This window comes from Staurois parvus, unplaced genomic scaffold, assembly GCF_062004578.1.
Source record: "Staurois parvus isolate SC_StPar_1 unplaced genomic scaffold, SC_StPar_1.0 ptg000283l, whole genome shotgun sequence".
In the NCBI taxonomy this organism is placed as follows: Eukaryota; Metazoa; Chordata; class Amphibia; order Anura; family Ranidae; genus Staurois; species Staurois parvus.
Genome location: NW_028318079.1, coordinates 9,149,530 through 9,163,749, shown reverse-complemented (window position 1 = coordinate 9,163,749; position 14,220 = coordinate 9,149,530). Strand labels below are relative to the sequence as shown.

Sequence of the window (14,220 nt, the reverse complement as noted above, 5' to 3'; positions counted from 1 at the left end):
TTGAGATTCATGCTATTAGGGAGATTGCTGAAAGATACCCTCTAGAAAATGAAAGAAGGAACTTGATTGGTTATTATCATTCACACCACTGGCCAAGCTCTACTTGTATTTTTCTTGTTTTCTTTTTGTCTGCAGATGCCAAAAGAACAAATAAACATGGAGGACGTGTGTCAGCTCAGGTGATCAGTACCGCCATCCAGGCCTGTGAGGCCTACCTGAATAGCCTGGAACACGATGACATTGATATGGAAACATGCTCAGCTTCCATCATGACAGATGCAGCGTGGGAAGAATTTCTGCGTCATTATTATCAGGTCATCCAGTAAGTGAACACCCAAGGAATCATTTATGATGTAATTTTTTTTTTTACATCCAAACATGATGTCATTTTTATATTATCGGACATCTGCCGTGAACTCAAAATTCCAGGCAGATATAAAAAAAACATTCAAAATAAAAATTATATTATTAATGAATAATAATATTTAGTGCTGCGCTCCCGTGCTAAATTAATTATATAAAAAAACTTTCAACAGTGATTATCAGTTCATAATCAAATTATATACTCAAAAACATATTAAAATAACAAAAACAATATAATATAATAGCCTTGATGCAAACAATTTGTGTGTTAAATGAACAGTCCTCTTGATAAATCCAAAAACTCGTGTCACCAAATGGGGAAAAACACCGATGAATATTAATATATATTGCGCTCACCTCCAATTTTTGCCTAATATATAAATAGGCAAAAAAACACTTTTTGTCCTGACAGGACAGATGAAAACTACTCCTGCTCCAGATCTCTCACATAGGTGTCCGTTTATGACACAGAGAATAGCTGCGATTCAACAGATCTCAGCTATTCTCTGGTCATTCACAGTTTATGACACTCAGGAGATCATGTCAGCCCTTCACTGGAGATCTGTGTTCTCCCTCCAGATTCTCCAGCCCAGAGCTGGAGAATCAGAGGGACCGAAAACTAAGCAGAGATAATTTACCTCTGTTTAGTAAACTGATCTTTTACTGTAATCTCGCGAGATTATAGTAAAATGAGCCGTTTTCCAGCGTTTGGAGACCGTTCTCCCTTCGTTCGGAGAACTGCTTCATAAACTGCATTCACAGGAGAACTGTGTTCTCCGAGAATGCCGGAGAACTGAACAGCGATCTATTACCGCTGGTTCATAAACGGACACCTCAGCTGGTTGCACGTTGTTGTATGCTAATGATCCACCTGGTGTCTCTCCACAATGCTGCTTAATAAGATGGATATGGAAGGATTCCTCACTCGCACCTCCAGGGCTCTATTTGTCTCTATATCCCCTCCAGAATATTCTGATCACTGGAGCTAAGTGTAAGGTGCCACCATAGCATGACTTCTGTAGTACTGAAATGGAGCTGAGTAACTTCACCAAAAAAAACATATCACTTGATTTTTATAAAAAAAACATTGTTTAATTCTGGGAGGTATTCATTAATAATTTAATACATTTTTTAAAATGCAACTAGTGTAACAACCTGAATATGAATTGGTAGCAGCGTCTTGCGGTCCTTGTTCAAACCTAGAGGTAGGAGTAGCCGTAGGAACACTTCAGGTGTGCTGCATGTAAATATACTAAAAGGGAACAAGATGAGAGGAAGAGCGAGCAGAAGGATGATCTCAACAGTCTGCTGCTATCTTTATCCAATCAGTGGGATAGGAGTAGAAAGAGGACATCACTGTATTTCTGAACTGTAAGTGGCATATTCACTTGGGTGTGATGTATGATGGGGCTGTGTCAATCTTTGGACTGGACAGACAGATAATAAAAATGCATCAGAGGGGAAGAGCAGGTTAAAGTGTTTCTTGACTAAATAAAGTTGTTTAGGAGATGAAGGTTTGCAGTATGTTGTCTTGCCTCGTAGAATATGCTAGCAGAACGAGGTAACAAGCCCCAATGTTGGGTCATGACTGGAATGTGTAGCTTGGGGGGATGGGTGAATAGACTCATGGAACCAGAAATACCTACCGTAACATTATAATAGTACAGTATGTTCTGGCTGTTAAATAATCACTTCCTATCTTATTTTAGTGATGGAGCTGTGATAGACCAATCGTCCTCCTATGTGGACCAGTGTGATCATGTTTTAAGACAATTGGCAGACGTGAACCCACAGCTGGACATTGAAGGTGACAGAAACATCTGGATTGTTAAACCGGGTGCCAAATCCAGAGGTAGAGGTGAGAGAACAAGAATCACATGGCCTTATGTCCTACCATACCTTGCCATACTGGCGTACCCAATCCATTTTGTCTGGAAGTTTTGTTTTCTCTGCCATAATTCATTACATCAAAAGAGTCAGCCCACCTAAGACTAATTTATCGGTTAGGAATGGAGAGTGGTTGATGTTGGAGTATTATATGCAGCCAATTATTATCTAGCACCTCACAGACCCTGAAGAGCTAGTAGTCAACATGGGGTTTATTTACTAAAGCTGGAGAGTGCAAAATCAGACTCCCTTCTGCATAGAAACCAATCAGCTTCTAACCTCAGCTTGTTCAATGAAGCTTTGGCAATGAAACCTTGAAGCTGATTGGTTTCTATGCAGAAGTGAGTCTGATTTTGGACTCTCCAGCTTTAGTAAATAAACCCCCATGTGTCAAACGCCTATGAATCTACTTTGGAGATACACTCACCAGCTACTTTATTACGTACACCTTGCTAGAACCAGGTTGGACTCCCTTTTGCCTTCAGAACTACCTCCATTCTTTGTGGCATAGATTCAACAAGATGTTGGAAACATTCCTCAGAGATTTTGGCCCATATTGACATGATAGCATTACGCAGTTGCTGCAGATTTGGCGGCTGCCCTTCCATGATGCGAATCTCCCGGTCCACCACATCCCCAAAGGTGCTCTATTGGATTGAGATCTGGTGATTGTGGAGGCCATTGGAGTACAGTGAACTCATTTTCATGTTCAAGAAACCAGTTTGAGATGAATTGAGCTTTGTGACACGGTGCATTGTCCTGCTAGAGATAGCCATCAGAAGATGGGGACACTGTAGTCATAAAGGGTGGACATGGTCAGCAGCAATACTCGGGTAGGCCACGGCTTTTAAACGATGCACAGTTGGTACTAAGGGGCCCAAAGTGTGCAAAGAATATATCCCTCACACCATTACACCACCACCAACAGCCTGAACTGTTGATACAAGGCAGGATGGATCCATACTTTCATGTTATGTACACCAAATTCTGACCCTACCATCTGAATGTCGCAACTGAAATCAAGACTCATCAGAACAGACAACATTTTTCCAATCTTCGTTTGTCCAATTTTGGTGAGCCTGTGCGAATTGTAACCTCCGTTTCCTGTTCTTAGTTGACAGGAGTGGCACCCGGTGTGGTCGCCTGCTGCTGTAGCGCATCCGTTTTAAGGTTCAACGTATTGTGCATTCAGAGATGGTCTTCTGCATACTTTGGTTGTAACGAGTGGTTATCTTAGTTACTGTTGCCTTTCTATGATCTCAAACCCCAGTCTACCCATTCTCCTCAGACCTCTAACATCAACAAGGCATTTTCGTCCACACATCTGCTCACTGGATATTTTCTCTTTTTCGGACCATTCTCTGTAAACCCTAGAGATGGTTGTGCGTGATAATCCCAGTAGATCAGCAGTTATGAAATTCTCAGACCAGCTTGTCTGACACCAACAACCAGGCCACATCCAGAGTCACTTAAATCCCCTTTCTTCCCTATTCTGATGCTCGGTTTGAACTTCAGCAAATCGTCTTCACCACATCTAGATGCCTAAATGCATTGAGTTACTGCCATGTGATTGGCTGAATAGTAGTTTGTGTTACCACACAATTGAACGGGTGTTCCTAATAAAGAGGCTGGTGAGTGTATAAAGGACACAGGAGCACATGGAAGAAAACTGTGCAAACAAAGAGAGCAGATACAGACTCCATGCAGATGATTGGGACCTGATAAGAACTGCACCCAAGACCCCAGCATTGCAATACTGTACAACAAAATAGTTCTAGTTGTTCCATATGTGTTGAGATCATCCAAGTTACAGGCAGATGGATGTGGTTGGCGGAATCTCTAACATGGTTGAAATTCCTTTTTTCCAGGAATAATCTGTATGGATCGTTTGGAGGAAATTCTGAAGTTGGTGGATTGCGATCCCATGATCGTTAAGGATGGCAAATGGGTGGTGCAGAAATACATTGAGAGACCACTGCTCATCCATGGCACAAAGTTTGATGTCCGCCAGTGGTTCCTTGTTACGGACTGGAATCCGCTGACGATTTGGTTTTACCGAGAATGTTACGTCCGCTTTTCAACCCAGCCGTTCTCCCTGGAAAATCTAGACACGTAGGTTAGGTTGGGACTGTACAGAAACTAGCTGTTTAAAAAACACTTTTATATGTTAAACATGCAGGCTAGGCTACAAGGTTTGGTTTGCACAGTTTCACAGATACCAACCGGCTAGGACCATATACGTGCTGCCATGTCACCCGTTGTGGAAAGTGTTGTCAAGATAACTCCATACTGACAAAGCAAAATGATGAGGGGCCGCATTATCATGTATATTGTACATCAATGTATAATGTAGAGGTAACATACCTACTTTGGGCCCACCCTATATATGCAGCCACAGTTCTGCACTCACATTGTACAGTTGACCCAAACTTTACCCAATATATTTTACAGGTATACGTCGATAGATAGACTCCAGTGAAACATGGAGATTTTTCTTTTTAACCAACCAATAGCACACAACTTTGCAGCTCAATGGTCCTGATATTTATCTTGTGTAGTTGACTTTCCCCTTGCTAAATATGTATTCCTGTTGGTTCAGCATAACAATCAAAATTACCACATCACAGGGAATGGGTGTATGGTGCCACATCCAAAATGTTGAGACCAAAAAGAGAAGAAGAGGGAGATTCTCTCAGAATGAAGGGGACAATAAAGGCACCATACTAATGCATAGCATAATTTGGTTAAAATATATATTTATTAATTAACATAAATATAAAAATAGTGGAATATTACATAACCACCATGTAAAATTCATACATTTTATATACACATCAACCTTCATAAACCATACAAAGTCATGGCTGGTATTGTGTCCCGTTTTATGCCAACACATTTCTCAGTTTACAGCTACTTCATCAAGGACATCATGGGACTATTTAAAGATTTAAAGCATTATTTCATAGTACCAATAACATTTCCATTAACAACATTTCATATATCAACAAAAATTTTATTTACAGCTTTCCACAGCGTCAGTTAATAACCTAACTGCCGCTAATTCTGAGAGGGTGCTATATATACGTGGTTTAAGAAATCCTACCCCAGGTGGCAATAGGGGAGTGCCTGCAGGACACTGGGATAGATAAAGGGGAGGCAGAATAGAGCCGTAGCCAGCTGTGTAATCCCAACTATTACAAAAAAAAAAATGGAGAAAACAAACTATGTATACCCACAAGCCAAGGCTCCAGTGAAACATGGGAGATTTTTCTTTCCAACCAACTCAGAGAACACGACTTAGCAGCTCAATCGTTCTGATATTTATCTTGTGTAGTTGACTTTCCCCTTGCTAAATACTTATTCCTGTTGGTTCCGCTTAAGAATAATTGTAAGTCTGGGGCTGGTCAAAGTGTTCCATGTTTCCAGTACTTCCCTCCCCAATGTAGCTTTTAACATACACTGGATAATAAGGTGGAGGATGAGCAGAATCATGTGACAGATACTGCAGTACCTAACAAAACGCAAGTAAGAAGTCTGCAAAACCAGACTACATTTGATGATTTAAGACTTTCTGACATTCCTGTAGTATTTGTTTTGATGACCTTGCCTGATCATTGGGAATTTCAGAAAAAGGAAGTGCTGTTTGAATAGTATTAAGGTGTAATACTGTACAGAACAGAACAGAACTCAGTCGAATTGTATTCCCTTAGCTCTATCCATTTATGCCACAACTCCATCCAGAAGAATTTTGAGATCTCCCGCCATCGCCACCCTCAGGTGCCATTGGAAAATATGTGGTCCAGTGACCAATTCCAGGCCCATCTGGAAAAAACCCTCCCCCAGGTGGCATTAGGAGAGGGCCTGCCAGGCAGAAAAGAGCCGTAGCCAGCTGTGTAATCCCAACTATAACAACAAATGGAGAAAACAAGCTACGTTTACCCACAAGCCAAGTCTCCAGTAAAACATAGAGATTTTTCTTTCCAACCAACTCGACTTAGCAGCTCAATGGTTCTGATATTTATCTTGTGTAGTTGACTTTCCCCTTGCTAAATATGTATTCCTGTTAGTTCATCTTAGGAATAATTGTAAGTCTGGGCCTGGTCAATGTGTTCCATGTTTCCAGTACTTCCCTCCCCCTCCCCAGTGTAGGTTTTAATGTACACTGGATAATAATGTGGATGATAAGCAGAATCATGTGACAGATACTGCAGTACCGAACAAAATGCAAGTAGGAAGTCTGCAAAACAAGACTACATTTAATGATTTAAGACTTTCTGACATTCCTGTACAGTATTTGTTTTGATGACCTTGCCTGGGAATCTCAGAAAAAGGAAGTTCTGTTTGAATTGTATTAAGAACATAACATAACACAGTCAAACTTTATTCCCTTAGCTCTATTCATTTATGCAACAACTCCATCCAGAAGAATTTTGAGAACTCCCGCCATCGCCACCCTCAGGTGCCATTGGACAATATGTGGTCCAGTGACCAGTTCCAGGCCCATCTTCAGAGGCTAGGAGAAAGACATGCCTGGACTGACATCATTGTCCCAGGGATGAAAGCTGCCATCATACATGCCATGCAGAGTGCTCAGGATGTTGTGGAGTTCAGAAAAAGCAGCTTTGAATTATATGGGGCCGACTTCATGTTCGGAGAGGACTTCAAACCCTGGCTGATTGAGATCAATGCCAGTCCAACCATGGCCCCTTCAACGGCAGTGACCACCAGAATGTGTGCCAGCGTTCAGGAGGACACCATACGCATCATCATAGATAGGAAGCACGATCGCAACTGTGATGTTGGCAGTTTTGAACTCATCTATAAACAGGTACAGATAATCCATGAACACGAGAAACCCTTAAAACTAAATGTTGAGATTCCACTGTTCAGGGGGCCAAAGCAATATAAAAGATTACAGTTTCCTGGAAATGTTCTAGCTTGGTGACGTATACAGGAAGGCCACTTGCTTCAGAAAGCTGTCTCTATTGCTGTAGTCAAGCCTTTGAAAATAGCAACAAGACGTCATTTTGCAAATTTCTAGCAGCGTATTGTGAAACATGGGATTTTTTAGGCAGAACTATTAAAAAATATACTTTATTTATTCAATTAAATATAAAACCTGCTAATATAATATACAATGTTTTGTAAAATCAATCCATAATACAATCTTATTCATCGGTTTCACCAAAACATTTTATAAAATTGGTATACAGATATGCTGGGCTTATGTGGGCCGACACGTTTCATGGAATACTCTACTTCTTCAGGAGCCGTCAGTCTAGTATTGTATCAAAATTGATCTGAAGAAAAAAGGAGTATACATATATGTGTCATAATTATGAAATACCATCTTGACCTAAGGGCCAGGAACCCACCGCATGCTATGACAGAGAAAGAAAAAGCAGCCATGGAACAGGGTCCAGAGGAGGGACAATGGCAGTGAAAGAGTCTCCATAGTTTCCAAAATGATAATGCATTAAAAATAATGAAGGTTACTCTACCTCAATAAAACCAAATGGCCAGAATCCATCAGTTGCTAACATAAGGAAGGGATCTGTATTCATAGCATTATGCAAAACTATTATTATTATTATACAGTATTTATATAGCGCCAAAGGGTATGCTCAGCGCTGTACGGTATCAAGGGGGACAGAACATGAGACGAGACAGTAACAATACAATACACGAGGGGTTCGAGGGCCCTGCTCTTTCGAGCTTACAATCTAGGAGGGAGGGGAAGGTAGTACAGGAGGAGATGGCTGTGGGGGATGGAGTGGTGGGAGGAGTGGAGGAGGTTAGTTGCTAGGTGAGGTCAGGCGTTAGGTGAGGTTGGGGTAGGCTTCCCTGAAGAGGAGGGTTTTCAGGGTGCGCCTGAAGGTGAGGAGGGTAGGTGACAGTCTGATGGATTGGGGTAGGGAGTTCCAGAGGATGGGGGAAGTCCTGGAGAAGTGCTGCAATCGGGCGTGGGAGGAGGAGACCAGGGAGCTAGAGAGTAGGAGGTCCTGTGAGGAGCGGAGGGCACGGGTAGGGAGGTATTTGGGTATCAGGTCAGTTATGTAGTTTGGGGCGGCATTGTGAATGGCTTCGTAGGTCAGGGTTAGCAGTTTGAATTTGATGCGTTGGGCAACCAGGAGCCAATGAAGGGATTGGCAGAGGGGGGAGCCAGATGTGGAGCGGTTGGTGAGGTGGATGAGTCTAGCCGCTGAGTGTAGGATCGACTGGAGTGGGGATAGCGTTCATTTGGGTAGGCCAAAATCCTCCAGTTTATAACAGAGGCATCTGAAAAAAGGAAATTTTTATTCAGGTAAAGTGAGCTTCATTATTGTTTTTGAATTATAATTTTGGAAACTATGGAGACTCTTTCATTATCATGATAACTAGACAGAAAATAGCCTAACAATTTTATTTTCTTGGGGTGTATATCCAAAATAACCCATTCATATGAAAAAGCTTTCGTAGATCAATAAACCATCAACTCAAAGTCACTCTTTTTTTTTAGACCATTATTATATAATTAGGCCTCATGCACACAGGGGCTTTTTGCAGCTACTTTTAGGGGCGTTTTCAGCCCTCCATGTTATCCTATGTATCCATGCACACAAACATTAGGAGCTTTTAGTAGCAGTAGTGTTTACCAGCAGGAAGAAAAAACCCATGGCCAGTGCATCCAGGAGCAGCAGCGTTTTGTCAGAAAAATGCTTGATGTGTCTAAACGCGTATTAATGATAGGCGCTTATTATTCTCGCCAATTAAATGGATTATCGCCAAAGCACTTGACACCTGTAAACGCGCCTAAATGCTTGTAAAACTGTTAGACGCTTTGATAAGACTCAGGCGTTATTTCTGCCAAAACGCAGCTGCCAAGAGGAGGAGCTTTTTTAAAACGTACTGTGTGCATGAGGCCTTGACGTGTAATTTTAGATATACATAATGAGATGGCACCACTCCCACCCTGCTAAATTCCAGAAAGTTTTCAGGCCATCTAGGAGATTCAGTCACATACGTGAGTTTTTGGTCTTCCTCAGGATGTCATCCCCAGTGGAGTTGACTAGTAGTTACCTGATCTAGTTCCAAGAGAAACCTCCCACCTACAGTGCCTTGAAAAAGTATTCATACCCCTTGAAATTTTCCACATTTTGTCATGTTACAACCAAAAATGGTAATGTATTTTTGTTGTGAGGATGCTTTTCTTCATCAGGGACAGGGAAGCTGGTCAGAGTTGATGGGAAGATGGATGAAGCTAAATGCAGAGCAATCTTGGAAGAAAACCTGTTAGAGTCTGCAAAAGACTTGTGACTGGGGCGGAGGTTCACCTTCCAGCAGGACAACGACCCGAAACAACCAGCCAGAGCTACAATGGAATTGTTCCGATCAAAGCATATTTATTATTATTATAATACATGATTTCTATAGTGCCAATAGTTTGCACAGTGCTTTACAAAATGAAGGTAGACATTATAGTTACAATACAATTTTGTACAAGAGGGAAACAGATGTGTTAGAATGGCCCAGTCAAAGTCTAGACCTAAATTCAATGGAGAATCTGTGGCAAGACTTGAAAATTGCTGTTCACAGACACTCTCCATCCAATCTGACAGAGCTTGAGCTATTTTGCAAAGAAGAACGGGCAAAAATGTTCCTCTCTGAATGTGCAAAGCTGGTAGAGACATCCCCAAAAAGACTTGCAGCTGTAATTGCAGTGATAGGTGGTCCTACAAAGTATTGACTCTGGGGGGCTGAATACAAATGCATGCTGCACTTTTCACATATTTATTTGTAAAAAATTTGGAAAACCATTTCTCATTTTCCTTCCACTTCACAATTATGTGCCACTTTGTGTTGGTCTATCACATAAAATACCAATAAGACACATTTACATTTTTGGTTAGAACATGACAAAATGTGGAAAATTTCGAGAGGTATGAATACTTTTTCAAGGCACTGTGTATAAGTGGACCACTGCTTCTGAAAGCTGTCAATAACATCAGTTACTTTTCACTTCTTGCACTATAAAAGACCAGCAATGGAGAACTGTGGTAACATCTTGATTGTGTTACAGGCTGCAGTAGACATCCCTCAATACATTGGAATAAATTTGCTGGTTGAAGGAGCCATGGTGAAAAAGCCACGTGTCCCTCTTCCAAGACAACCCACTAACCTTGTCAACCCAGGCATGACTCACCTGATCAACCACCAAAGATCTCTCTCCATGGTGCAAGCCAAGGTGTCAACAGCAACAAGCTTTGCTGGGCCTCATGATACCACCAGACACCCACCTGCCATCCCATATTCAACATTCAAAGCAAATCATCGTACCAAAACACTGCACACCTTGAACAGGGCAAAAACCACAGTCCTAGATAAAGAAAACAAAGCAACGTCCGAAGTTCGGTGCGGATCAGAGAGCGTAGAGTTGGTCAGGCTTTCTGAGAAGTTTGGTGTTGATCATAAGAACACAAAATCGCTCATGCATGGAGTAAGCACGGCAAAAGTCATACAGCTTCACCAACGTTTGCTTGCCACTCCTAAGCTGTGTCTTTCGGAAAAGCCTTCTTTAACAAAACACCTGATTGGGCAGAAAGATGCATCACGTCTGGATCTGAAGATTACAAGCCTTGACTCAGGAGAAATGCAGCTTCTTAAGAGGGTGACGAGGGCAGGTAAAGACATCTGTCATTTATAAAGCATACACTCATAATTTGTCCAAGAAGGAGTTTAATTGGTTGATTGCTTCTAGTTTTTAAAGCGGAGCTCCACCCAAAAGGTAAGTTCCGCTTTAAGGACTGCTTCCTCGCTCCCTTTTAAGGATTAGTACCTTTGGGGGGTGGGGGGGAGCGGGTACCCGAATTTGACAGGTACCCGCTCCCATTTCCGGTCCGACTGCCTAGGCGATCAGAAACGGAAGGTGTCCTCCCTCCCTCCCTGTAGTCTTTTGGGACACGTGACAGGTCCCAGAAGACTACAGGACCATTCAGGAAGCACAGCGCTACTCGCGCATGCGCAGTGGGTACCCGGCTGTGAAGCCGCAAGCTGTCACAGCCGGGTGCCCACACTGAAGATGCCGGCCTCCTGGAATACAGGACAGCCGGTGAAACGGGGGACACACCACGGGACCGAGGAACAGGTAAGTGGCTGTTTTTTATTAAAAGTCAGGAGGTACAGTTTTCGTAGCTGCTGACTTTTATTTTTTGACAGGGTGAGCTTTAACTGCATAGTACACTTTTAATGGCGATCGCTTTTCCATTTGACGTATAAGGGCTACCCAAGGGCTGTGGTAAAGCCAATATCTCCAACTAGACATGTATGAATCGTTTCATTACAAATTGAAATTTGGACAAAATTTGTTATTCAGAGATTCGGATGTATCAGAATTTCTGAATCACAATAACAAATTTCAACAAATGTGAAAGAATTATAATGAAAACAACGAATGCTTTCGTATTCATTTGTTTAACCACTTGCCCTCCAGAGGATTTACCCCCCCCCCCCCTTCCTGACCAGGCCATTTTTTGCGATACGGCGCTGCATTACTTTAACTGACAATTGCGCGGTCATTCAACGCTGCACCCAAATGAAATTTTTGTCCTTTTTTCCCACAATTAGAGCTTTTTTCCAGTGGTATTTGATCACCTGTGCGGTTTTAATTTTTTGTGCTATAAACAAAAAAAAGACCAACAATTTTGAGAAAAAAAAACAATATTTTTGACTTTTTGCTATTAAACATGTCCAGTAAAAAAATTTAAAAAATCAAATTTTGTCATAAATTTAAGCCAAAATGTATTCTGCTCCATGTCTGGGTGGTGATCAGCGACTTATAGCGGGACTGCAGCGAGCTTTCTGGGGGTGAACTGACTAACTGCCACTGATATCCCCAGTGACACTAATACAGTGGTCAGTGCTAATAAAAAAAAAGCACTGATACTGCACTAAAGGCACTGGGCAGGAAGGGGTCAATATATGGGGCGATCAAAGGGTTAACTGTGTGTTGTTTCACATTATGTGCTGTGTGGGTGCTTTCAAGTGTGGCTCTGCACAGACATTTCCCTCCTTTTTCTTTTTTAGCTAAAAATACGGTATATAATGAATGAATCCAACATGAAACAAAATAAAAGAAAAAATTCCTTTCTTCTGAGTACTCTACACTAAACTGAGCATGCTAGGTGAGGTTGATTATCTACCTCACGGGTGTCAAACTGGTGGCCGTCCAGCTGTTGCCAAACTACAAGTCCCATGAGGCATTGCAAGATTGACAGTTACAAGCATGACTCCCAAAGGCAGAGGCATGATGGGACTTGTAGTTTCGCAACAGCTGGAGGGCCGCCAGTTTGACACCCCTGATCTACCTATAATGTACTGACATCTTGAATGTTAGTGTCCAGATCCTCCTGTAGGTGGTAGTATAGCCATAACATGGAATTTAGAGACGTGTCCCTAATAGAACATATAGAAAATGATGCTGGTATCCCCTATGTGTAAAATAGACCTTGTTACTAAACTAACCTTCTTTATCATGCAGGACTTGACTCCCATCGGATGCCCTGCCTGTTCTGTAAGGGAATCTCGTCTCTGCAAGCCACATGCAGCTGTTGTAAAAGCACCAAACTCCCCCCTAAACCAATCCGCTTCCAGCTATCCAAAGGGACGCATCTCAGCAGGTTCCACGGAGGAGCACAACAGCTCTCGGCACGAGGAACCGCCATCATCACATCCTTGCTGCTGTGAATCTCATCTGTCAGTCCATGCATTGACCTTTGGTTTTAAAGAGACTCTGTCACCTTAAAAACATGAACGCTGCAGGTATACAGTGCCTATATTTTTATTTTTTTCAAGGTGACAGAGTCTCTCTAAAGTCAACCTATCACCAACTCAGAGACCTTACCAATGCAGACTAGACAGTATTGAAAGGTATCTCTTGCATTAGAATCTGTTGCTGCGGCATGATACTGTAAAACCTGCAATATGCAAACACTGACTTTTTCAAAAGTCAGCAGCTGGAATCGCTTCCTGCACCTCCCTATATACACATTGCATTGTGGGATGATTGGGAACATTTTCAGCCTCGACATCTCCAAAGACAGAACGTTTGAATATTGTAGGCCACAGAGTTGTGGAGGCTCCTCGGGGGCCCTGCAGTGGAAGACTCATGTAACCAATCAGAACCCGGTGCTGTCTTATCTTCATTGGTAAACTTAGCCATATCAGTTGGGGGAGTGGCAGGTTTGTTTTAGAGAAACATGGAGGCTGCCATTGTTGACGGGTCTATCTGTAAATGTTGGCTGCCTGGCTGTTTCTTGCTTCAATAACTTGTGACCTGGAAAAAGCACTCAGGATTTGACTCTTCTGTGACTTTCTCTACATTCTTGATCCAAGGGGTGACTCAAAGTATTGAACTAGTAGCTTCTCTGCACCAAAAAAAATTAGCACTTTAAACTGTCATCCAATGTCTTCTAATACTGCTGCTGTTGCTGTCTTTACAATCAGCCTCTAAGAAGCCCAGGACCCTGGGTGCGTGGGCCATTCCACAGTCTTCACTGGTGCTACCTTCTCCGAGTTTCCCTCTTTAAAAACATATTCAACATATTTCTGCCATAAATGCAAATTTTACTGTTTTATCCCTTTAAAAATGCTGCAAGTACAGAAAAAGACCAATCAAATCTGCCAGAAATCCAATGAGCTCCCAACTTCCTGTAGTGAGGTGACAACGCTGCTTCTGCTGCACTGAACTCCCAAACAGTGTTGTCAGCCCTTCCAAGCTCTTCTCTGCTGGATTACAGAACACCTTCCCCTCTCCATAACCCAAGGGAAAAGTGTACTGTAGTCAAGTAGAGAACTCAGACAGGACTGACAACACTGCCTGGGATTTCAGTAAAATATATCGGTATTTTGGTGTTGGAGGGGTATAGCCAAAGTAACTTAAAATTCCAATAAAAATCCAGTGAAAAGTTCAATAACAAGTCCGTAAATAAAGTC

General features: G+C 42.1%; 1 protein-coding gene across 1 annotated transcript in view; it reads left to right on the top strand.

Moving 5' to 3' along the window:
• LOC149458599 (tubulin tyrosine ligase 3-like) overlaps positions 1–12,972 on the top strand; it is a 43,381-nt gene extending 30,409 nt beyond the window's left edge. Inside the window, exons 7-12 of the mRNA XM_089682012.1 lie at positions 136–322; positions 2,073–2,221; positions 4,119–4,362; positions 6,643–7,078; positions 10,310–10,910; positions 12,767–12,972. Coding sequence (XP_089538138.1) covers positions 136–322; positions 2,073–2,221; positions 4,119–4,362; positions 6,643–7,078; positions 10,310–10,910; positions 12,767–12,972 — 1,823 coding nt within the window. The remainder of the gene's footprint in view (positions 1–135; positions 323–2,072; positions 2,222–4,118; positions 4,363–6,642; positions 7,079–10,309; positions 10,911–12,766) is intronic.
• The last annotated feature ends 1,248 nt before the right edge of the window (positions 12,973–14,220 follow it).